This window comes from Periplaneta americana, chromosome 10 (assembly GCF_040183065.1).
Source record: "Periplaneta americana isolate PAMFEO1 chromosome 10, P.americana_PAMFEO1_priV1, whole genome shotgun sequence".
NCBI lineage: Eukaryota > Metazoa > Arthropoda > Insecta > Blattodea > Blattidae > Periplaneta > Periplaneta americana.
The window spans coordinates 16,112,874-16,139,000 of NC_091126.1; the positions used below are offsets into that span (position 1 = coordinate 16,112,874).

Below are 26,127 nucleotides of genomic sequence, written 5' to 3' on the forward strand. Positions count from 1 at the left end.
AAAGTGTTACAGGGTAGACTATATAACAGGAAGAGAATGGATAGACCAAAGTTAAGGTGGATGGATGGGGGATCCAAAGATCTTGAAATTACAGGAGTGAGAGGATGGACTAACATGGTAAAGGACAGAGTAAGATGGAAGGTTGTTAAGGAGGCCAAAACCCACCCCGGGTTGTAGCACTAACTGATGATGATTTCTCAGACTTTGTAACTCGAAGTGATTGGAGGTGGCCTGTCCATCATTGCGTCATTAACATTTTCAAAGACTTGCATTCGTAAATTCCAGCAAGGTGTTTCTTGAAGAACACACAGTTGCTCTCAAATATCAAAAAGCTATATTTCAGGCAGTCCTCCAATTGTATGAACAACTAAATGAAGCTGGTGACTGAAGCAATGAAGAAACACGTAGGATGTGGGGATTGAGATCTCTTGAAAATAAAACTAGCACACCCCCAGACTCTACCTTTCATCACCGATGCACCATCATATGAGTGTGCAATTATTTTGTCCAAATTCAATCCTACTTCACTTAATGTCTCAAAAATATTTGCAAATATATTCTCATCTTAAAATATGAGACCCTATAAAACAGAAATACACCTTTTAGCATATATCAAAGAGCAATTGCCAGATCTTAAACATTTTGCTTGTCTCTCGTTCATTAGCCAGTAACGAGAAACGAAACAAAGACACTATTTTTAATCTTGTCCATTATTGTTCCGACAACTGTCTCAGTCTTTATATGAATTATTTTGAAAATTCAGAAAGCTCTTTAAAAAAAAAACCACTGGAAATGTTGCCTAAGATTTCACATCCTCTACCACCTCTTGATGACAACTGATTAGACACTAGAATCTGAACAACTTCCGCAATAATACGTTCTTTCAGATGTTGTAAATCTATGGCACAGGTCACCAAGTTTTACTTTCCTCCCAGAGGAAGCCATGTTAATAATTTTATTACCCTTTAAAAATCCATCATCTTCAACCGGAGTATGACCTGACATTAAGTGCGAGATCAATGAGAATGACTTCACTCCAGTAAGGCACTCTAAATAACATCATCCATTATTTCCACAAGGATGCTGAAAAATGTAGTTCATACGAGGGTCATTTCGCAAGTCATGGCAACTATATTTTATCAGCCAATAAAGTTGCAGGAATATAAATTCACTATATGTGATTGAAGGTCACTAGAATGTGCTTCACAATGCTAGTATCAAATTAAGTCTGGGTACAGGAGGCAATGGGTAAGGAAAATTGAAAAATGCGTAAATAAAAATTATTATTTTATTATGCACAAAAAGAAACAAAGTACATTACTCACAGCTAACACCCTTCAAAATAATCCCCCCCAAGGCTTCTGACATCTTTGCCAACGATGATGCAGGCATTGAATACCATCAGTTGTGTGAGATTCGTCTATGTGTACCACCTCTCGTTGAAACACTGTTAAGTGGTCCTCTCTGTTTGCAAACCGCTTCCCATGCAATGGCTTCTTCAACTGCGGAATGGGATCAAAGTCGCATGGACTGAGGTCAGGCAAGCAGGTAGGATGTTCCAAGACCTCCAATTTCCATGTATGACCACCGATCGACTTCACTTACATCCATCTCGGAGCACAATCTCTAGCATACTAACTTTTGAGTGTACTGTCAACAGCCACCAAAGCACATAGACGCAATCTGGCGGTAGCATCTCGTAAGTGTACAACAGGTTTTCAAACGTATATACAGAACTAACCACATTTTCGGTTAGTTGGAAGGTATAACATAGTTTTCATGACTTATGAAATGACTCTCTTAATACAATAAATTACTTTGCGACATCAAAAAATTTAATAGTCAAAAGTACAACATTTCCCCATAAGGATATACATAAATATGTTGTTGTTGTTTTCTAATGCCAGGTGTTTGACAAAGTCATTTGACCTCTTGCACTCCAATATTTTTCAAAGATATTATCATGGCCAGCCACTGAAGCACAGATTTTGATGTGTTCCGAATCCATTTCTTGGTTTGAGTTGCACAATGGGCAGTTAGGGGACTGATATATTCCAATTCTATGCAGGTGTTTGGCCAAACAATTATGGCCTGTTGCCAATCTAAATGCAGCTACAGACGATTTTCGTGGTAAATTGGGAATTAACTGTGGATTATGATGCAGAGAGTTCCATTTTTTCCCTTGAGATTGTGTATTCAAATTTTGTTTGTTGACGTCTAAGTATGTACTTTTTTATTTTATTGGGTTATTTTATGACGCTGTATCAACATCTAGGTTATTTAGCATCTGAATGAAATGGAGGTGATAATGCCGGTGAAATGAGTCCGGGGTCCAGCACCGAAAGTTACCCAGCATTTGTTCATATTGGGTTGAGGAAAAACCCCGGAAAAAACCTCAACCAGGTAACTTGCCCCGACCAGGATTCGAACCTGGGCCACCTGGTTTCGTGGCCAGACACGCTGACCGTTACTCCACAGGTGTGGACTCTAAGTATGTAGATTTAATAAATCTTTTCACAGAGTAATACGTAGATTTATATACATAAATATACTTGGACTTCTCTAGATGGATCGACACACAACCAACTACATCACATCTTGATAGATAAAAGAAGACATACTAGTATAGCACACATTCGAACTTTCAGGGGGGCAGACTGTAATTCTGACCATTATTTGGTAATTGGAGAATTAAGAGAAAAACTATCAGTAGCCAAGTGAGTAGAGCAACAAGTTAATATTAGTAAATTCAATATCCTGAAATTAAAGGACGAGGAAACTAAGCAACATTATCAGGTCGAAACTTCAAATGGGTTTGCCACTTTAAAAAGCTCTGACAAAGTTGAGAAAGAGTTAGATGTTAATAGTATGTGAGAAAATATCAGAGATAGCATCAAAATTGCAGATGAGCATAGTATAGGTTATTATGAAACTAAGAAAAAGAAACTGTGGTTTGATGAAGATTGTTGCACAGTAGTAGAAAGAAGGAAACAAGCAAAATTGAAATTCTTATAGGATCCAGTTGAGGCGAATAGAGATAATTATTTCAATGAAAGACGGGAAGCAAGTCATATACTTAGGAATAGAAAGAGAGATCACTTGAAGGAAAAAACTGAATGAGGTAGAAACAAATAGTACTAAGAATAAAAACATTCGAGATTTATATAAGGGTATAAAGGAATTTAAGAACGGATATCAGGAAAGGGGAAACATGTCAAGGATGAGAATGGTGACTTGCTTGCAGACTCTCATTCAATCCTGAACAAATGGAAGAATTATTTTGGGAAACGAATAAATGTACATAGGCCAAATAGAAATGATCAGGACGAAATTAAAATACAAATTGCTGAGACATTTATACCCAAACCCACACTTCCTGAAGTCGAAATTGCGATAGAAAATCTGAAAAAGTACAAGTCTCCAGGTATCAATAAAAATCCAGCAGACTTAATACAAGAGGGTGGAAGTGCATTATCTAGTGAAATTTATAAAATTGTACTTGCTATTTGGGAAAAGGAAATTGTACCAGAACAATGGAAGGAGTCCATAATTGCACATATTTTTAAGAAGGGGGACAAGACTAACTGTAGTAATTTTCGAGGAATATCACCTTTGTTGACGTCGTACAAAATTTTGTCCAATATTCTCTTGAGAAGATTAACTCAGTATGTAGATGAAATTATTGGGGAACATCAGTGTGGTTTTAGGCGTAATAGATCAACTATTGATCAGATTTTTTTGTATTCGACAGATGTTGGAGAAGAAATGAGAGTATAAGGGTACAGTACATCAGTTATTCATAGATTTCAAAAAGGCACATGACTCGGTTAAGACAGAAGTTTTATATAACATTCTTATTGTATTTAGTATTCCCAAGAAACTAGTTCGATTAATTATAATTAAAATGTGTCTCAATGAAACTTACAGCAGAGTTCGTATAGGCCAGCTTCTGTCTGATGCTTTTCCAATTCACTGTGGGCTAAAGCAAGGAGATGCACTATCACATTTACTTTTAACTTGGCTCTAGAATATGTCATTAGGAAAGTTCAGGATAACAAACAGGGTTTGGAATTGAATGGGTTACATCAGCTTCTTGTCTATGTGGATGACGTGAATATGTTAGGAGAAAATCCACAAACGATTAGGGAAAACATGGAAATTTTACTTGAAGCAAGTAAAGCAATAGGTTTGGAAGTAAACCCCGAAAAGATGAAGTATATGATTATGTATCGTACCAGAATATTGCACGAAATGGAAATATAAAAATTGGAGATTTATCTTTCGAAGAGGTGGAAAAATTAAAATATCTTGGAGCAATAGTAACAAATATAAATGACACTCGGGAGGAAATTAAACGCAGAATAAATATGGGAAATGCGTGTTATTATTCGGCTGAGAAGCTTTTGTCATCTAGTCTGCTGCCAAAAAATCTGAAAGAATTTATAAAACAGTTAAATTATCGGTTGTTCTGTATGGTTGTGAAACTTGGACTCTCACTTTGAGAGAGGAACAGAGATTAAGGGTGTTTGAAAATAAGGTTCTTAAGAAAATATTTGGTGCTAAAAGGAAAGAAGTTACAGGAGAATGGAGAAAGTTACATAACGCAGAACTGCATGCATTGTATTCTTCACCTGACATAATTAGGAACATTAAATCCAGACGTTTGAAATGGACAGGGCATGTAGCACGTATGGGCAATTCCAGAAATGCATATAGAGTGTTAGTTGGGAGGCCGGAGGGAAACAGACCTTTGGGGAGGCTGATACGTAGATGGGAAAATAATATTAAAATGGATTTGAGGGAAGTAGGATATGATGACAGAGAATGGATTAATGTTGCACAGGATAGGGACCAATGGCAGGATTAATATGAGGGCAGCAATGAACCTGCTGGTTCCTTAAAAGCCCTTTGTAAGTAAGCAAATAATTAAATAGAATAAATTTGTTCGGTTAAGGAACACTAAAATCCTGAAATCGATTTTTTGCAGCATCACAATACTTTCATCTGATGGTCAGCATGCTGGCTTCCAGATCTGAGGGTCCTGGGTTTGATTGCCGAGCCTAGATTCTCGGGAAATTTTCCTTGAAGAAGGAAAGTTCCCTCGGTGTCCAGAATCTGGAAATTTAAGATTGTGAGAACACTGAATTATTAAGGGTCGTATTCATACACATTCTTAGCGTGGGCTTCTGGTGGATGATCAGCGAACTAACTTTTTCATATTCATAAACCAGTGTTAGCGATATTATATGATATGAATCCCGTACAAGTAATCAGTTGATAGCCGGGGCTAGTTTAGCATGCTCGTAGCGTGGGCTAGCGAAATGTCTATGAATAGCACCCTAATTAACCAATTTTCAAATAAGAAAACACAATGTCATATACCTATCACAGGACAGAAACCTGAGCACATGTTTCAATGTCACATTGCTGATAAGTAACGTCATTTTTTAGGTCAATCAGAAAGCACCAAGAGATGCTATAGAGTTAACAATGAACAATCACACTACTTCCCTTCCTCTTTATATTTTCTGTAATGAGAAAGTAGAACAAAAAATGTCACTTTAAAAATGGTATCACTACTGAAAGAAAATAATATCACTTAAAAATAAAATTCATTCCATAAATACCTTTGCAAATGAAAAATACTTTCACAAAATATGAAAAGAATTACACTCTAAAGAAATCAGGTTTTTTAATATTTTTTGTACTTATCACAAATGATTTTCAATAAGCCGTAAGTGTTTTGCATTAAAATACCACAAATCTGAGGCACTGCTATATGAATTCTATCAAAATGAATGTACTTATTCTTACACTAGCTGACAATTTCGCATTTTATAAATGATATATGTCTTATATGCATCAAGTATTCACTAAAATACCAAAGTCCTTTAAACAAAAATCTATTGTTTTCACTAGGATAATGAGACACAAGTGTTTACATTTACAGCAGATTAAATTTATCGAGTAAGTTCATGGTTCATAAACATATCCAGAGGAAGAAAGTACGTCTGTAAAGGAAAATCACGTCAATCATTATCTAAAAATGAACCACTAACTTTGAAGAATAATATCACTGCAGCAAAAAAAAAAAAAAAATAATAATTTACAGTATATGTTACAAATAAAATTTCCTCCACAAATAACACTGCAAAGAAAAATAACACGAAAATGACACAATTTTTTTCCATTATAAGTTCTACATAATATATTAATTCTTAACAATTCAGTTCCTTTACTGTGCTGTGAGCGATATTATTTACGGTTTATTTTCTTTAACTGTTATACTTTTATTCAAGAGACACACATTTTCCTGGATTACACATCAAGGGCATTCTATGGTCCTAAAAGTAAGAGGTTTGCTTACTTTACACATTTCACAGCCTATATACATACATAAACATTGTTTTCTGTCCAAGGGCAGGTCTTTCACTGCAAACCCAAAATTCTCCAATCTTTCCTATTTCCGCCTTCCTCTTAGTCTCTGCATATGATCCATATATCTTAATATTTCTCATCTTATATCTTTTTCTGCGCCGAACTCTTTTTCCCGTTCACCATTCCTTCTAGTGCATCCTTCAGTAGGCAGTTTCTTCTCAGCCAGTGACCCAACCAATTCCTTTTCCTGATCAGTTTCAGCATCATTCTTTCTTCACCCACTCTTTCCAACATAGCTTCATTTCTTATTCTGTCTGTCCATTTCACAAGCTCAATTCTTCTCCATATCCACATTTCAAATGCTTCTAGTCGTTTCTCTTCAGTTAGTCGTAATGTCCATGTTTCTGCCCTCATACAATGCCACACTCCACACAAAGCACTTCACTAGTCTCTTTCTTAATTCTTTTCTCAGAGGTCCGCAGAAGATGCTCTTTTTTCTATTAAAAGCTATCTTTGCCATTGTTGCCATTGCTATCCTCCTTTTGACTTCCTGGCAGCAGCTCATGTTACTGCTTATAGTACACTGGAAGTATTTGTAGCTGTCCACTTGTTCTACTGTCTCATTTCTTTATTTTTCTTCCGATAACCATGGTCTTCATCTTGTTTGCATTTATCTTCATCCTTTACTGCTCACAGCTGTCATTTAGCTCCAGTAGCATATCCCTAATAACGTCTTCTCTTCTACTAACAATGCCATATCAGCTTTAAAAATTTTAGCCCTGTAGTTTGAGTTGGCAGTGTGCAGGCACAAAGTTCCTCCGTCATTTTACCCACATCATAATCAGTGTATCTCACATAAGTAACAACACACTACTATTCTAAACATTTGTTGATTCATCCAAATGTAAAGAAAGCCACTATTTTTTTTCTTGGCTTATTTTACAACACTGTATCAACATCTCAGTCCCGCGCCGTGGCGTCGCGGTCTAAGGCATCCCGCCTAGGACTCGCGTTACGGAATGCGCGCTGGTTCGAGTCCTCATGGGGGAAGAAATTTTCTCATGACATTTCGGCCAGTGTATGGGACCGGTGCCCACCCAGCATCGTGATGCACTTGGGGAGCTACGATAGGTAGCGAAATCCGGTTGCGAATACCAGCTATAACGGCTGGGGGGATCATCGTGCTAACCACACGATACCTCCATTCTGGTTGGATGATCGTCCACCTCTGCTTCGGCATGTGGGCGTGAGGCCAGCAGCCGGCTGGTCGGTCTAGGCCCTTCACGGGCTGTAGCGCCACGGATTATTATTATTATTATCAACATCTCAGGTTATTTAGCGTATGAATGACATGAAGGTGATAATGCCGGTGAAATGAGTCCAGGGTCCAGCACCGAAAGTTACCCAGCATTTGCTCGTATTGGGTTGAGGGAAAACCCCGGAAAAAACCTCAACCAGGTAACTTGCCCCGACCGGGATTCGAACCCGGGCCACCTGGTTTTGCGGCGAGATGTGCTGACCGTTACTCCACAGGTGTGGACAAGCCACTATTTTTTTTTTATTTACTTGAAGCAAGTAAAGCGATCGGTTTGGAAGTAAATCCCGAAAAGACAAAGTATATGATTATGTCTCGTGACGGGAATATTGTACGAAATGGAAATATAAATATTGGAGATTTATCCTTCGAAGAGGTGGAAAAATTCAAATATCTTGGAGCAACAGTAACAAATGTAAATGACACTCGGGAGGAAATTAAACGCAGAATAAATATGGGAAATGCCTGTTATTATTCGGTTGAGAAGCTCTTATCATCCAGTCTGCTGTCCAAAAATCTGAAAGTTAGAATTTATAAAACAGTTATATTACCGGTTGTTCTATATGGTTGTGAAACTTGGACTCTCACTCTGAGAGAGGAACATAGGTTAAGGGTGTTTGAGAATAAGGTGCTTAGGAAAATATTTGGGGCTAAGCGGGATGAAGTTACAGGAGAATGGAGAAAGTTACACAACACAGAACTGCACGCATTGTATTCTTCACCTGACATAATTAGGAACTTGAAATCCAGACGTTTGAGATGGGCAGGGCATGTAGCACGTATGGGCGAATCCAGAAATGCATATAGAGTGTTAGTTGGGAGACCGGAGGGAAAAAGACCTTTAGGGAGGCCGAGACGTAGATGGGAGGATAATATTAAAATGGATTTGAGGGAGGTGGGGTATGATGATGGAGACTGGATTAATCTTGCACAGGATAGGGACCGCTGGCGGGCTTATGTGAGGGCGGCAATGAACCTTCGGGTTCCTTAAAAGCCATTTGTAAGTAAGTAAGTAGGTTATTTACCGTCTGAATGAGATGAAAGTGATAATGCCGGTGAAATGAGTCCGGGGTCCAACACCGAAAGTTACCCAACATTTGCTCATATTCGGTTGAGGGAAAACCCCAGAAAAAACCTCAACCAGGTAACTAACCCCAACTGGGAATCAAACCTGGGCCACCAGCTTTTGCGGCCAGACGCACTGACCATTACAAGCCACTGTTAATTCGACTGTAAAATATTCCTATTTGACCAGTGCTCAATCAATGAAGAAATTGTCTGGATCATCCAAGTTTGTAACGACGTCTGCAGCAGCAAAAATATTGAAATCGATCTGAAATTTTCGAAATATTCATGGTCCACTATGGAGAGCTTTGTGGCCTACCAGTTGAGAAACACTGCTCTTAGACTGAGGACTGTAGCAGCACCAGGAAAGAAGAAGTTACTGCCAGTGGCTGGAACTACAAATCGTGTTACACAGCTCAACAGGTATTACAGGTACTTGTCGCGCCGCCACCGCCGCCGCCACAACCACCGCTGCCACCACAACCACCACCGCTGCCGCCACTGCCACCACCACCACCGCTGCCGCCACTGCCACCACCACCGCTGCCGCCACTGCCACCACCCAAAGGTAGAGTGAGCAATGATTTATTAGTTTAATTGAAATGCTTAAGCACAATATGCATACTGCATATGATTTTTGTTTAACATAATAATCACATGCATGTAACAGTTTAATATTAAACTGAAAAACCATTGACAACACATTCCTTCTGCTACCCAATCTGTTCACATCAACTGCCTGTGCCTTTAATATTCAAACATAACAGGATCGCCAACATCTAACAACTGACCAACTAAGCATAAGTGGGTAATATGGCTACTCTATCTCTGATTAAAATTCTAAATCATGTATACATGAAGGCAATTTTATACTTCAATAATAATGTTATAAAAGTGGCAAATTTTGTAAATAATGCGTATTTATAATATGTTTAAAATTGTCAAATTGGCAACACTTATGATCATAATTCCCATCGGAACACAATGACACTCTATCACAGATAGCTTTATGGTTTGAATCTAATGGTTTCTTGCTTAATCAAGAAAAAACTATCAACATAACTTTCAGCCTAAATTATCTAATAAATAAGGACATCAGACTCAACTACACAAAATTTCTAGGACTTTTTTTAGACTCCAGTTTAACATGGGATAAGCACATCGAATACATATGCACAAAGCTATCAAGAGTTTTATATTTGTTAAAGAAATTAACGACTTCCGTCTCTCAAATTTATGTAAGATGTGCCTACTTTTCTTTCTTTCAGTCGATAATCCGATATGCCCTAATTTTCTGGGGAAATGGAACCAAAATTGAAAGCGTGTTGATTTTACAAAAGAAAGCCATTAGAATTGTATGTAAATCAAACTATCTGGAACATTGTCGGCCACTTTTCAGACAATCGCGGATTTTAACAATCATAAATTTGTATATATATGATCTAGTACTTTACACTCGACAAAATATCGACAATTACTCATTAGTGGCCAATTTACATGATCATGAAATTAGAAATAGTCAACAAATTAATATTCCATATTGTAGATTACACAAGAGCAACACAAACTTTTTAATTATGGGGATGAAATTATAAAATAAGCTCTCCAGTCAATATTAAAAATAACCAATCAATAGCTTCAAAACTAGATTTTACAATTGGTTATTAAATAATCCTTTTTATTCTGTTGCTGAGTTTTTCAACACAAATTTGTATGAAATTGCATTTTAATAAATAAGTTTAATTGTACTTTAGTTAGTTTTCTTTAATCTAAAAGTCTCAAATTACTTCAGGTTTTCATTGTACAGTAGAACCTCTATTATCCGTGGTAATGAAGGGGATGGACTTAACAGTTGATCGAAAAAATCGGATAATCCGTACCATGAAAGATTTAGTAATTTCCTCCATGGTCTTGTATTTAACTCGCTAGGTAGTGGATCAAAAGTTCACTTATTTAAGTCTGGTTGTAAACGACGGGTTTTTAAGGGACAAGGAAGCCATTTGTAATGACTGTCTCAGGAAAGATAGCAATAAAGGAGATCTCATGTTGTAGATTTACATACTTTTTAACACTATATCCTTGTTGTTTTTATTAAATCGCGCAGTTGTAACTCCAATCTCGTATTTTGACTCGAGATGAGCCAATTTCTTCTTTCTCAAACCATTCAATTATTTCCATTTTTTTTTCGATACTTAGTACAATACATTTTCTTTAACACTCGTGGAAGACATTTTATAGGCTATACAAATTATATTATAGAACGGCAATTCAAACAGTAGACAATGCTGTATAACGATAAAGGCTTGTAATAACACTCTCTAGCAAAAAAATATGTAGAACCTACTAATATGATGTACAAAACAATACTTCATACAAGTTATTTATTTCTGAAGAAAAAAAAATCGAGAAATAGACAGTCGGATAATCCATCAATCGGTTAATAGGGTAACGGATAATCGGTGTTCTACTGTATTATTTAAATTTTACTGTTTCTTTTATTAGTGTTTTTTAAAATGTATTTATATGATTTTCAATGTATTCTGACGAAGCCTAAAACTGTATGTCTAATGGCCAAATAAATTGAATTGAATAGCAACACATTGACCCCAATGCGGGAAACTTACGAACTTCCATGATGATTTGCATCAAAACAGTTAAACCCTCCCGATTTCAACTACTTAGTTCTGTATCTTCACTTAAAGATGGTATTGACCAGTATGGATTTCCGAAGTTTTGAAAAATAACTGAACATAATACAAATACCCACAAATCCCTATAAGTCCAAAAACCGAACCATGGTGAAAATCTCGTATTTCACACATATTTTTGATTCCAGCGACTTCTACAAATGGTGCATGAGATAAAATAAGAAGGCCAATAGCAGGCTGAAACATGTTAACCAGGTACAGTAAAATTTAACACGAGAAAGACATATAATACATATTCCGAAATAAAATGAACAACTATAGTTACTAAAAAATCTTTCTTTTTATTATTAACTTGGACAATAACTCTCACTTGACATCGCTGAACTGTGCGGAGCAGCGAAGATTCTGTTGCAGGATGCATCTGAATGACCAAGACAGGAATAGGATAGAAATGTAACAGTATTTGTGTGTTCAATGTAAATGATTACTAAGCTTAAATGACAATATCATTTTGTTTTCTTTCATTCAACTAGTATTTTACAATCTAACATACATTCAAGCATACCATTATTCATTATCCCTCAGAAGTGCAACATTTAAATCAAACTCATTCTTAAGTAAGGACAACAAAGGAAAATTAAAGACTACTGAGAAGATTAATTAATAACTAACACTGCACAGTGGGGAAGTAGAGGGAAAATAATGAATACATCAACACACTTCTGCCTCTTGGAATTTTTCAGTTACTGATGCTTTTCTAAAAATTATATTTGGTTACAAAAACTCTTTAATTTTTTATCTTGATCTATTACTTACAGAGACATAATGTCATTTTATGTCGTGCTTGCTATACAAAGTGAACCATACGTAATGTCATTAATTTCAGGGGGTTATTCTTTGAGGTACCTTCAAACAAAAAAAAAAAAAGTTAAATACAATTTCGCTCATTTTTGCTTCCTTTTCGAGGTAAAAATTGTTTTGTATGAAACATTTCATGGCATGTTTTGGGAAAGCCATTGATTTGATCCTCAATATGCTCAGTTCATTTACGAGAGCAGTGTATTATGATTATAAATGACTGAAAGAATTTTAGTTTTGTCCTTCAAATGTGCAGAAATTTGATCCGAACAAAAGTAACATTGTAAAATTTCTTTGCAAAATAAAATCACAATCGTTTGGATCAAATTTCTGCATATTTAAAGGACAACACTAAAATTCTTGCAATAATTTATTATCATAATACAGTTGTCTCTCAAGTTGGCTCTTGTTATTAGTATCTCCTTGTTGTTACCTATTGCTTTAAAAAGAATGTGTTTAATTTGTAATCTTAAGTCATTTTTTCTACTATTCCTTTACTGTACTGTCTACATTTATTTTTAAATCTTTTGTATTGACCCTACCATTATATACACTGCCCTTCAAGAATTTCGGTATTCGTTAGTTGTAAGTCATTACTTGTGTTATATTTTAATTATTGTAATTGTTCCTGAATCATGTATGTAACTTGTAACCGTAAATCATTACTTGTAATATCTCTTTATTACTCTTACCTGTTTCATTGTTCATGAATTAAGTATTAATTTGAAAGTGAAAATGAAACTTTGTTTTATTAATCTACTATTGATTATCTTTCTAAAATCGTGATTTACTCTGAAACGGTTAGACAGTCTTGTATACCTTTTATGTTGATTATTCCTCAAACATCTCATTAATCTTTAACAGGAGCCATTCTTTCACTAATGTGCATGCTTCTACATAATTCATGTAAATTGTAACTGTGACCACTATTTCATGTTATCACTTTACTATTGTTTATTGGTTATAAAATATGTATTTTGATGCCAACTATAACCCCAATATACCTCAGGGTGAAATAGGGTTTATTAAATTGGATTAAAAAAAAATTGGCTGAACACGCTATGAAATGTTTCATATAAAAAAATATCTCAAAAAGGAAGCAAAAACGAGCAAAATTGTTTTAAACTATTTTGTTCGAAATATCTCAAAGAACAACCCTTGAAATTAATGATATCACTTACAGTTCATTCAGTATTTGCCAACATTTTCACTACTACATATTCAGAATGACCACAAAAGTTCAACAAAATTAAATAGTATGTCATAGTAGTAATAATGAAATTAGTAATAGTGGTAGTAGCAGCAATAATAATAATAATAATAATAATAATAATAATAATAAAATAATATAATAATGTCTCTTTTGAAATTTTGTGCAAAAACCTCTATATGATCAACGTCTATAATAATACACGCATTTGGGTCCCTTGAATTTTTATAGAGATTTTGCAGCACTGAAATACCAGATAAGATGAAATATACATTATGTGTATAATCTCTAAGAAATAACATACACAGAAATAAAACAGTGTTTAGTTTTGTGAAAAAAATACACAATATGAAATCTAAAAATATATGATTTTGAAACGGGTAATAAAATAAGAAAATGCACTCGTGCTAGAACGAATTTTTGTTGTATGTGAAGAGAAAGAAAGTTAATTGTTTTTGGCCTTTTTCTCCTATTTATTATGTTGGTCTCTCTCTTCGGTGGTATAGTAATTTAATTACAGGATCATGTATTAATGGATGGTGCTCTTTTCTTTTGTTCGTGATATGTACACATTAATTGTGTGTTATATTTATTATAAACATTATATTTGTTTAGAGAATTGAGCCAAAGACAAAAGAATAAAAAATATAAATATAAGTAAATTCAAGAGAGAAACTTGTAAGTGGTTAATATTATCTTAAAATTTACCTTCAAATTTTCAATACAATAATTTTCAGGCATAAGGCAAGAACAATTACACTGCACATTTCACAGCTTCAATCAACTGAACCCTTTGCAGTGCCTTTTATTAGCAAACCAAGACCGTATTTACCCAAATACAAGATGGCTCTTACAACCCAATTTCATTAGTAAAGACTGTTATTAATTTCAAGTACCAGTATTAGATGTAACAGAAGAGAAAAGTAATAATTGGGAGTGACTTTATACAATGTAATAAACATTGTTTGTAACATATCCATAATATATTTATCATTATATGTATGTATGCATATATGTATGTATGCATATATATATATATATATGATTTTATAATGTACCGGGATTTATTATATATTTATGCTTTTGTAGTAAATTTCTATTTTCAGTAAATAATTTTCGTAGAAATGTTTGTATAAAAATGTTTTTGCAACCATCTTACCTTGAAATTCTTAAGAATTGCTATGTATGTCAAGAGTACACAAATGACTATATTATGCATTATGCGGAAACTTCAAGAATATAAAGAGTGCCCCAAGAACGCCGAATTTAATACTTACTTACAAATGGCTTTTAAGGAACCCGAAGGTTCATTGCCGCCCTCACATAAGCCCGCCAGCGGTCCCTATCCTGTGCAAGATTAATCCAGTCTCTATCATCATACCCCACCTCCCTCAAATCCATTTTAATATTATCCTCCCATCTACGTCTCGGCCTCCCTAGAGGTCTTTTTCCCTCTGGTTTCCCAACTAACACTCTATATGTATTTCTGGATTCGCCCATACGTGCTACATGCCCTGCCCACCTCAAACATCTCGATTTTATGTTCCTAATTATGTCAGGTGAAGAATACAATGCGTGCAGTTCTGTGTTGTGTAACTTTCTCCATTCTCCTGTAACTTCATCCCGCTTAGCCCCAAATATTTTCCTAAGCACCTTATTCTCAAACACCCTGAACCTATGTTCCTCTCTCAGAGTGAGAGTCCAAGTTTCACAACCATACAGAACAACCGGTAATATAACTGTTTTATAAATTCTAACTTTCAGATTTTTGGACAGCAGACTGGATGATAAGAGCTTTTCAACTGAATAATAACACGCATTTCCCATATTTATTCTGCGTTTAATTTCCTCCCGAGTGTCATTTATATTTGTTACTGTTGCTCCAAGATATTTGAATTTTTCCACCTCTTCGAAGGATAAATCTCCAATTTTTATATTTCCATTTCGTACAATATTCTGGTCACGAGACATAATCATATACTTTGTCTTTTCGGGATTTACTTCCAAACCGATCGCTCTACTTGCTTCAAGTAAAATTTCCGTGTTTTCCCTAATCGTTTGTGTATTTTCTCCTAACATATTCACGTCATCTGCATAGACAAGAAGCTGATGTAACCCGTTCAATTCCAAACCCTGCCTGTTATCCTGAACTTTCCTAATGGCATATTCTAGCGCGAAGTTAAAAAGTAAAGGTGATAGTGCATCTCCCTGCTTTAGCCCGCAGTGAATTGGAAAAGCATCAGATAGAAACTGACCTATACGGACTCTGCTGTATGTTTCACTGAGACACATTTTAATTAATCGAACTAGTTTCTTGGGAATACCAAATTCAATAAGAATATCATATAATACTTCCCTCTTAACCGAGTCATATGCCTTTTTGAAATCTATGAATAACTGATGTACTGTACCCTTATACTCCCATTTTTTCTCCATTATCTGTCGAATACAAAAAATCTGATCAATAGTCGATCTATTACGCCGAAAACCGCACTGATGATCCCCAATAATTTCATCTACGTACGGAGTTAATCTTCTCAAAACAATATTGGACAAAATTTTGTACGGCGTCAACAAAAGTGATATTCCTCGAAAGTTACCACAGTTGGTTTTGTCCCCCTTTTTAAAAATAGGTACAATTATGGACTCCTTCCATTGTTCTGGTACAATTTCCTTTTCCCAAATAGCAAGTACAAGTTTATAAATTTCGCTATATAATGCACTTCCGCCCTCTTGTATTAATTCTGCTGGAATTTGATCGATACCTGGAGACTTGTACTTTTTCAGATTTTCTATCGCAATTTCGACTTCTGAAAGCGTGGGTTCGGGTATAAATGGCTCAGCAGTTTGTATTTGAATTTCGTCCCGATCATTTCTATTTGTCCTATGTATATTTAGTAGTTGCGCAAAATAGTTTTTCCATCTGTTTAGGATTGATGGAGAGTCTGCAAGCAAGTCACCATTCTCATCCTTGATCACGTTTACCCTTGGCTGATATCCGTTCTTAAATTCCTTTATACCCTTATATAAATCTCGAATGTTTTTATTCTTACTATTTGTTTCTACCTCATTCAGTTTTTCCTTCAAGTAACCTCTCTTTTTATTCCTAAGTGTACAACTTGCTTCCCGTCTTTCATTGAAATAATTATCTCTCTTCTCCTCAACTGGATCCTGTAAGAATTTCAATTTTGCCTGTTTCCTTCTTTCTACTACCATGCAACAATCTTCATCAAACCACGGTTTCTTTTTCTTAGTTTCATAATGACCTATGCTCTGCTCAGCTGCTATTTTGATACTATCTCTGATATTTTCCCACACGCTATTAACATCTAATTCTTTCTCAACTTCATCGGAACTTTCTAAAGTGGCAAACCTATTCGAAATTTCGACCTGATAATTTTGCTTAGCTTCCTCGTCCTTTAATTTCAAAATATTGAATTTAGTAATATTAACTTGTTGCTCTACTCGCTTGGCTACTGATAATCTTTCTCTTAATTCTCCAATCACCAAATAATGGTCAGAATTACAGTCTGCACCCCTGAAAGTTCGAATATCTACTATACTAGTATGTCTCCGTTTATCTATCAAGATGTGATCTATTTGGTTGTGTGTCAATCCATCTGGAGAAGTCCAAGTATATTTATGTATATCCTTATGGGGGAATGTTGTACTTTTGACAATTAAATTTTTCGATGTGGCAAAGTTGACTAATCTAACTCCATTGTCACTACTAATTGTGTGTAGGCTCTCTTTTCCAATAGTTGGTCTAAAAATATCCTCCCGTCCTACTTTAGCATTGAAATCCCCCAATAAAATTTTCATGTGATATCTAGGGAACTGATCAAAAGTATGTTCCAATTCCTCATAGAAGCTATTCTTTATATGGTCGTCTTTCTCTTCTGTAGGGGCGTGTGCATTTATAACTATGATGTTGCACCATCTACCCTTAAGTACTAAATATGATAACCTGTCACTGATAAATTCGACCTTTTTTACTGCTGATTTTATTCTTTTATGAACAAAGAATCCTGTTCCTAATTGGTGATTATTGTTTCCTTCCCCATAATACAACAAGTAATCTCCTATTTGTGAGATGCCATTCCCATCTAACCTAACCTCTTGTACTCCCACGAAGTCTATTCTATATTTAGCTAGTTCTTTAATGTTAATAAATTCAACAAAACAGATAACAGTTATGCCAACCCAACAACAAGACAATTATGCAATGTCCCAACAATGTTTTGTTGTCACTGGGTTGGCGACACTATTATTTGTTCTGTTATCTGTTTTTGTTGCATTTATTCACATTATTAAATTCGACATTCTTGTTGGGACACCCTTTAAGGTAATGGAGGGTAAGTGTGGGCAGTCAGGTAAGAGTGCCCTCGTGAATTTTTCATAGTTGGTATGCTTACTGCAAAATTTGCTTGCATTACTCCACTGAGTATGGATTATTGACAAGGTTGAGACATATCTTGGTCAAGACGCAGAAGAATCTACATTTTGTTTGAAATCAAAGGTCATTTTTTCAAAAGAAAACTTGAGCTTTCTACAGATTAAAAGTCAGTCAGAAGGAACATGTTGACATCAAAATGAAGTCCTATTTGTGGCAATGAAGTGGCATGAACTAATGTCGTATGACCGTATTGTGCTGCTCTTTAGTAACACATTCTTAAACTGACTCGATCTCGGCTAAGAGTGTGCACAGAGTGAGTGATTTATGTTCAAGTTACGAAGGATTTAGAGCATTTGTATGCGATTATTGTTCTTGAGCCCTTTTTTGTAATCATTGTCTATTATTTCTCGTTTCTACAGTTGTAGTTAAATTTATTACTTAATCTCATATTTCTGTTGTGGGCACTGTGCTCTAGAATAATGTAAAAAAAAAACTTCAGTTATAAGTGTATTAAAAGCCTGAAAATTTCTATATCTACCTCAAAAATCTTCTCATATAAAACAAATTGTTTAGGCGTGAATTCAGATGTTTGTTTCATGACTTAATCATTGCAAATTCTTTATGCTTACTCTTACCCGCCTGTGCGGCTAAGAGTGTGCATTTGCCTCCTTTTAAAAAAACAAATTTTGTTTGTTTACTATCTTCTCCTAAAGTCCATTTCCTGAATTTATAATTCGTATAATACAGTGAAACCTCTCCTTACGGACACCCCCAAGATACGGACACTCCTCATATGTGGACAGATTTTTATGTCCCAACTGAAATAATACAGAATGTTTGAGAAACATATTAAAAATATTCTGGCCGGTCCAGATATCCAACGAAAACCTATGGTTAAAAACTAAACAAAAAACAGTTGAATTTGAAATTCGGCATAGGAAGTGGGGATGGCTGGGACATACACTTCGACCTCCAGCTGACCCCGCCAGGAAGGCATTGGATTGGAATCCGCAGGGCAGCAGAGGAATTGGCAGACCCAAGATAACATGGAAACGAACTGTTCTCGCAGAAGCAAAAACGATGGGGAAGACATGGAGTGAGATTAAGGCGTTGGCCAGGAATAGAGTCAGATGGAGAAGCTTTCTGAGAGCCCTATGTTCCACCTAGGAATGATGGGAATATTGATTGACTGATTGAAATAATACAGAAATAATGATAAATTTTACGGACACTCTCAGACACGGACACGGACAGCTGTTTCACAGTCCTAAAGCTTGCTTTACCTCCTGACTGCGGACAAAACTTGGATTTCAAGACCTAATGTGTTACAAAAATGGAAAATTTATTTTTGAGAACTGTACAAAAATTCCTTAACATGAAAGAAGATAATAAGGGTCTCGTAGGCTACCACTAGCCCAGCCGGCTACCCCTTGTTAGCTGGAAGTGGGTGGATAAACTAAGTCATAAAATTTAACCTGTCTGATGGGTCCAAGGTTTCCGCAATCGTGAAATTGTATTCGACACATGATAGGGTTAGTAGAATTATTCTCTTCACTTCCATCAGTCGTTCTGCTTCGAGAGACATGGCACCTGAACGTAAAGGTTAGGTTGAAAACTGTAAATTAAAGTACTGCATAACTGTAGACCTAGAATAAAATTGCATGGTACAGAACTGTATTTTCCTTTTTCGGTCTTATCTACTGTAGTTCAGAGTTGCAAAGAATTTACTGTAGTATTGTATACTGTATTTAGAATTAAACTACAGTAATACATTTCATTAAAAGCGTGAAGGGATACATGATGCATACTATAAATTTACTGTTAGATTGGGGAGCCTTGCTCCCAACAAAGGCCACCTCCCAGATGCGGACAGATTGTTACGTCCCTTCCATGTCCGTAAATGAGAGGTTTCACTGTACTGTCATTCATTAAACAATTTTTCAATATTTCATCTATAATACAATAGATTCCACAGACAATAATATACTAGGTGTGCACACTTACCCTCCTTCACCTTACATTGTTTTTATGAATAAGCTAAATTTGGTAATTTTATTACGTAGAAAATGTAAGGCATTCCATATCTCTATTATTGTTTCTCGTCCTGTTTATATGACAAAAATGCTTTAAAATTCTTGTGAATAACAACACAATATTATTAATATTACCTAGTAATATTATTATACGAAAAGTTGATAGAACACTGTGTAATTCTTCGTTATTACCAAAAAATTTCTCTAAAGTGTAGTAGTCACAGCAATCAATCCCTTAGAGATGATGTGTGATTTCTATGCATTTCAACTATGTAATGGAATGAAAAGCATATGAGGCTTCGAAATTTCTTACTGGCTTCATCATCAGGGGAAGGCAAAAAGGCAACTGAAATTAATCACATATACTTCAATCACCACTTAGTTGCCAGTAAATAACAATCTACTTTGTTATGGCAAATGTGCAGACAATTGAACTGCAACACAACTGAACTACCTCAAATTAGGCACATATATTTTCAATACTTCAAATGTCATGCGTAGAAAAAAAAAAGTCCGCTTTATATTTGGGTAGATATGGTACATCATTCTCCAATATCATACATAAAATATCACACCACTCATTTCCAACTAATCACACCCATGAAATGCAAAGAAATTAAACAGAGAACGAAGATTAATTTTCACAGTTAACACAAGCTTTCTTTTCATAAGAACCTTGTAACTGTTTCCCAATTTTACTTGTCAAAATGTATTAATCTTTATATAAAAATAGTAATAAAGGACACAAAACCACATAATTCTGTTATCATGTATACACCTAATTTCTCACTTCATTTACACTTTTTATGAGATCACTGATACACTATATGAATCATTAGTGTATTTATCATATCTTACTCATGATGGTACTTGTATGGCTCTGCACTTATTTGGTCAATAACAAATATGGTACCTTTAATGCTGTTGTCAAAATGGGTATCCCTTAGGCATTTCAAAGACTGCACGACAATGCAACCAACTACCAGTCCAAGTGACACTTTCCTGCAGTTTTCTGTGGTCACGAGCGGTATTCACTTGAGGAGATCATGAAATGACGACAGATTTTTGTTACTGAACTTGACAACGGTTTCTGTATTGCTTTATGCCAACATGAGTAAATTCAACAGCTACCTATACTTCAATACAGATCATAAAATGTACCCACGAAATAAAAGCCATTTTCTCCTACACAAGATTGAAAGAACATAAAATCTTGCTGAAATGAGTAAAAGGGGTATAACTGCATTAATTTTGAAAATAGAATCTTTAGGTTGTAAGTAAAAAAAAAAAAAAAAAAAATCAAATGTCATTTTGGTATTTGAATAATAATATTTTAGCCGAAAAAAAATAACGTAGGTCAGAAATTTGACTCCCATTTATACTGGGTGTTCATTTCAAAGTGTGTCATGACGTCACTGTTGTTGGGTCACCGATTTGAAGCGAGTTTCAGCTTATATGTTAGAGAAGTTGCCTATTATTTAAGGCGTTCTTCAAGCTGAACTTGAGAACGTGTACGGTATAACTTGAACGTCGTAGCAACAGATGGCGGTCTGTACGGTCTGTGTGCTACCATAACCTCTTTCGAACTGTGTTTTGCGCCGGCAAGTCGTACGCAGGGTATTTGTTATCATCAGTTGCATACAGTAACATTCCACAACACAAATAAAATGCTCCGTGTCCATGTTGACCGTCGAAGTTAATGTCAACAAATACGTAAGTAATCGTCTTAACCCTCTCCCCCATATCCCGACAGTAAGAAAAAAACTCACTTCAGTACGTGTTTCCAAACAGTTCACATTCTTGCCACTACTGGCGTTACCGTACGTATCGGTAAGTAATCTTCAGAATGAACGCCGTACTTGTTAGGCAACTTCTCTCGCATTTAGGTAATACGCCTTTGCGGAAGTGTAGGAACATTGAATTCTCTAGGCTCATCGGATAGCCACATGACGACATACAGCGAGCCATGACACCTTTTGAACTGAACACCCAGTAGTAAAACTATTGGGTATTGAGACGTATGAGTGATAGGATATAAACGCGAAGAACAAGCCAAAAAAAATATTCCTTTGTCATTTTTTCCAAAAATGTTTCATTTGTGTAATAATGTACAAAATTAACTTAAATTTCCGTCACTCTGTAAATGCGTCCTTACCACACATACATCTCAATTCCCAATAGTTTTACCATAAATGGGATTGATTATACTTGACACATTTTTTTTTTTCAGCTAAACCGTTATTCAAATACTACAGTGACATTTGACTTTTCTGTTACTTACAACCTAAAGATTCTGTTCTTAAAATTAATGCCATTATACCCCTTTCATCCAGCCTTTCTTAACAGTAACTGGTAGAGAGCAAGAAGATAGCAGTCATATTGCTTGTTTAAAAATACAACACAATTATCACCCACATTACATCATTTTCAAGATTCTACATATTTTCTTTTAAAATATATACGAAATCATAGAACAAAACTGATAAAAATGTCCTTCACTGCATGACATAACAAATATGTTTTCTTTGATTTATTTCTCAAATTTGTGATAAAACGGCCAAAGTAAATACACACAAACATGTAAGTTGCACCCACAATGCAATCTTCAATGTTAGGGAATGCAGAAATTAAGGAATTATACGAAATATCATTTTATTGGGCACAGCAAAGGGTTTATAATAGTATACTTGCTAATTAAAAGAATGATCTTTTTCGCGTGTACTGTAATTTATCATGTTCGAGGAATAAGAATATAATGTGACAACTCGTCTTGTGGTACCAGCATTAAGTCTCAAATTTCAGTAACTGTCACAGTTTAAATACCAATTTTCTATTGGAATAATCATTACTGAAACTACAAAAGCGATGTAACTGCATATATTCAATATGTTTTCCTAAGTAAAGATCCAACTAATGGAACATAAACACTAGTAAGTGTTCTAATAATCAATAATAACAATAAAAGAAAAAACAACAGAAATATCAAGGAGCATAGGACATATCATTCAAAATTTGCGATTAAGTAGTCATAAAGCAGATGGATTATTTCCTTACTTTGGGCAGTGTAAGATAAAAATTAAATGAAAAAAGAAGTTCACCTTAAAATTTCAGCAAATATTATAAACTGTATTAATCTAGTTATTCTACTCACTCAGAAATTATGCTGTAATATTTAAACTGCTGATATGGGTCACAAATAACAAGTGCAGGAAGCCATTCTGCCAGTCGCAAATTCAACTGGTACATAAAGTAAATGAATATTATTTTTCAAAAATTCAAACACCTATTATACCAAGACAGAGTCCAGTTTTGTTTTATAATTCTTCCACACTACTATTGTAAACTGTTTGTTGCAATGTAAGGTGCAACAGCTTTATATTGGAAATATACAGTCTACATACTAAGTTAAAATACAGATACTGTATGTATGAATTTGCATAGTTTAAATTTTGTATTACAGTTTATATACAACATTTTCCTCTTAAGGAAAAATATGGGAGAGGATTAAGTGCACTGAATCTAGTATTTGTTACCAAATATTACATAAATATATCTAACTTATGACAAAATATTGGCTTTGTACATTATTCTGTAACAACATTTCACAAATGAAGAGTATATTAAATTGTATTACCTATAGATGCACAAGACATGCGGACTAGTATTCTTAAAAAAAAAAAAAAAAATTAAATATCACTATAAAAAATACGTGGGTGAGGAAATGTGTATATATATACATATATATTTACACGACTGAGCTCCCACAAAGAACTTACAAGTACAGTTACACTTTCATCATGACGAATAGTAAGAAGTGGACAAGTTTAAGAGATAAATATAACCAAAAATGTCAAAATATTGCTTCTGATTTTGTTCTCGTGCACATATGATTTGAAGACATGCACACTAACAGCCTCTATTTACATGTAGTTCAGTAATTGGCACTTCCTGGTGTACCTACACGTTTAATCAATAACAACCTAAACTCCTAGTTGACAATTTCCGTTTCAGAGGAAAAAATTTCTCTGCGAACAAGAAGGCCACATAAAGTTCTTTCAGCATGATGGAGTGCTTTGACATCTTGTTCACAAATTATTGCTCACTTTTATTGAAAATTTGGGCACTAAGAACTTCCAACTTAATCACATTTAAAGGGGTTCAAATGAGGAGCATCGTTGCAAATCGTATTATGTACACCACTGGACAAAATCGAGTTTGCCATCAATTCACAAAGTTTTGAGTGTGCTCTTTCGTGCTCTGAACTCTGTGTCAAGTAGTGTTCTATCCCGGTATAAATGAATGGTGAAAAACAGTGAATATTGCAAACCGTGTTTTGTCCACATTCACAATTGGTGCAAACCGTACTTTATCCACAACGACTTTTTTTACCATATTGGTTATCCTGAAATTTTTTAACTATAAAGTTTATTAACTGATCATTCGATCAGTGTAGCAATGAGCACATTGTCGACGAAATTTCTAAATTTAATACTTTATGAAATTGTGTTTTACAATGGATGGTGTAATTGTAGGCGAAAACTCGAGAAGCTGAAGAAAACATAATAAGTCAGTAAGGCAACTGCAGTCTGAGACAAGGTGCGTATTTAATGAGGAAAATAAAATACTAACAAGAAAAATCTCTTATTTCGTAATGTCTTTACCAATATCTCCAACGTGAAACAGAATAAAGTTTTGAATTTATTAAGAAAGAAGTTTAGCAATGATTGGATGTGTGAAAAAGGATTAAATTATTTTACTAATGCTCTAGATCAGGGCTGGGCACCAATAGCGGATTCTACTCTCTCACAGCGAGGCATATAACTTCTCTTCAATCCCTTTCTTCCCAGCCAAACACCACACAGCATTGATGCCATGACGGATGAATATTAAGCATCTCCGTTTAGAGTTTGGATTTGCTCCCGGTGCCCAGCCCTGCTCTACATACATCAGCAGTGCACAGTGAGGATGATGATAATAATGTGGGATCGTGCAACTGTTTGGAGGAAGAGTGTGGTATGAGCAGATTGTAAACCAGGGAGTTATAATTATTTGCACATTAAAACTGATATTGATACACATTTTATTATTTTTTCTTACTGATTTGTGCTCTTGTATAGATGTTAAGATTATATAAATTTTGTATTTCATTTGTGTATCTATTTAGATATTAATGATTAAGGGAGGAATTATTATTAAGTTGATTATTTAACGATGCTGTATCAACTACTAGGTTATATAGCTTCGATGAGATTGGTGATAGCGAGATGGTATTTGGCAAGATGAGGCCGAGGATTCGCCATAGATTACCTGGCATTCACCTTACGGTTAGGGAAAACCTCGGAAAAAACCCAACCAGGTAATCAGCCCACACGGGGATCGAACCCACGCCCGAGCGCAACTTCAGACAGGCAGGCAAGCGCCTTAACCGACTGAGCCATGCCGGTGACCTTAGGGGAGGAAGGGGCACAATAAGACAGTGACTTTTTCGCAAGATGGAATTGTTGTACATCAATCACCATCTAGTGACAAGAAGTTGAACCCATACCAAGCTGAGAGTTGTTGATTGCAAGACTGCTTTGTTTGTGGTTCGTGAGTTGAAGGAATTTTGTATATTTCAGGTAAGATTTTGAAAAAATTTCCTTTCAGTATTCTGTTGTTTGTTTTTATGTGTGTACTTATATTTTTAAATAATTAAATATACCACACTTTATAAAGCTGTTTTTAAGCTACACTTACATATTGATCAGAATCTGAGCAGAGTATCCATATGCCAGTGCCAAATCAAAATGAGATTACGTGCATTATGGACACAATCAGACACCCACAATGGGGTACAATCAGACAATGTCTGTCATTAATTAGTACTGTAAACTATTGTTTAGTTATTACAATACATTGATAATAGTAATAATTGTGACAGTAAAACATATGTTATTCTAATTACAGGATGGTCAGAAACAGACAAAGGGAGACTGACAAGGGCAGTTTTAAATCAGATATGATGAAACATGCGGTAAAATTATGTATGGAGGGCATGAGTATTCGAAAAGCAGCAGCGTATGCTGGAGTTTCATTTCAAACTCTGCTTGAGTAGGCCTATAAATTCTAGGGTTAGAACATGCTTTATCTAACTTCTTATTTTAAACATTTATAACAACTTATTTTTGTTTTCACAGATACATAATGATTCAGAAGGGAAAAGCTGTAATGCAACAGACACTGCA

General features: G+C 35.2%; 1 protein-coding gene across 1 annotated transcript in view; it reads right to left on the reverse strand.

Moving 5' to 3' along the window:
* Positions 1–1,300: 1,300 nt before the first annotated feature.
* The window catches only part of GlcT (ceramide glucosyltransferase), an 81,369-nt gene continuing 56,542 nt past the window's right edge, over positions 1,301–26,127 (reverse strand). Inside the window, exon 8 of the mRNA XM_069836938.1 lies at positions 1,301–5,115. Coding sequence (XP_069693039.1) covers positions 4,990–5,115 — 126 coding nt within the window. The 3' untranslated portion in view covers positions 1,301–4,989. The remainder of the gene's footprint in view (positions 5,116–26,127) is intronic.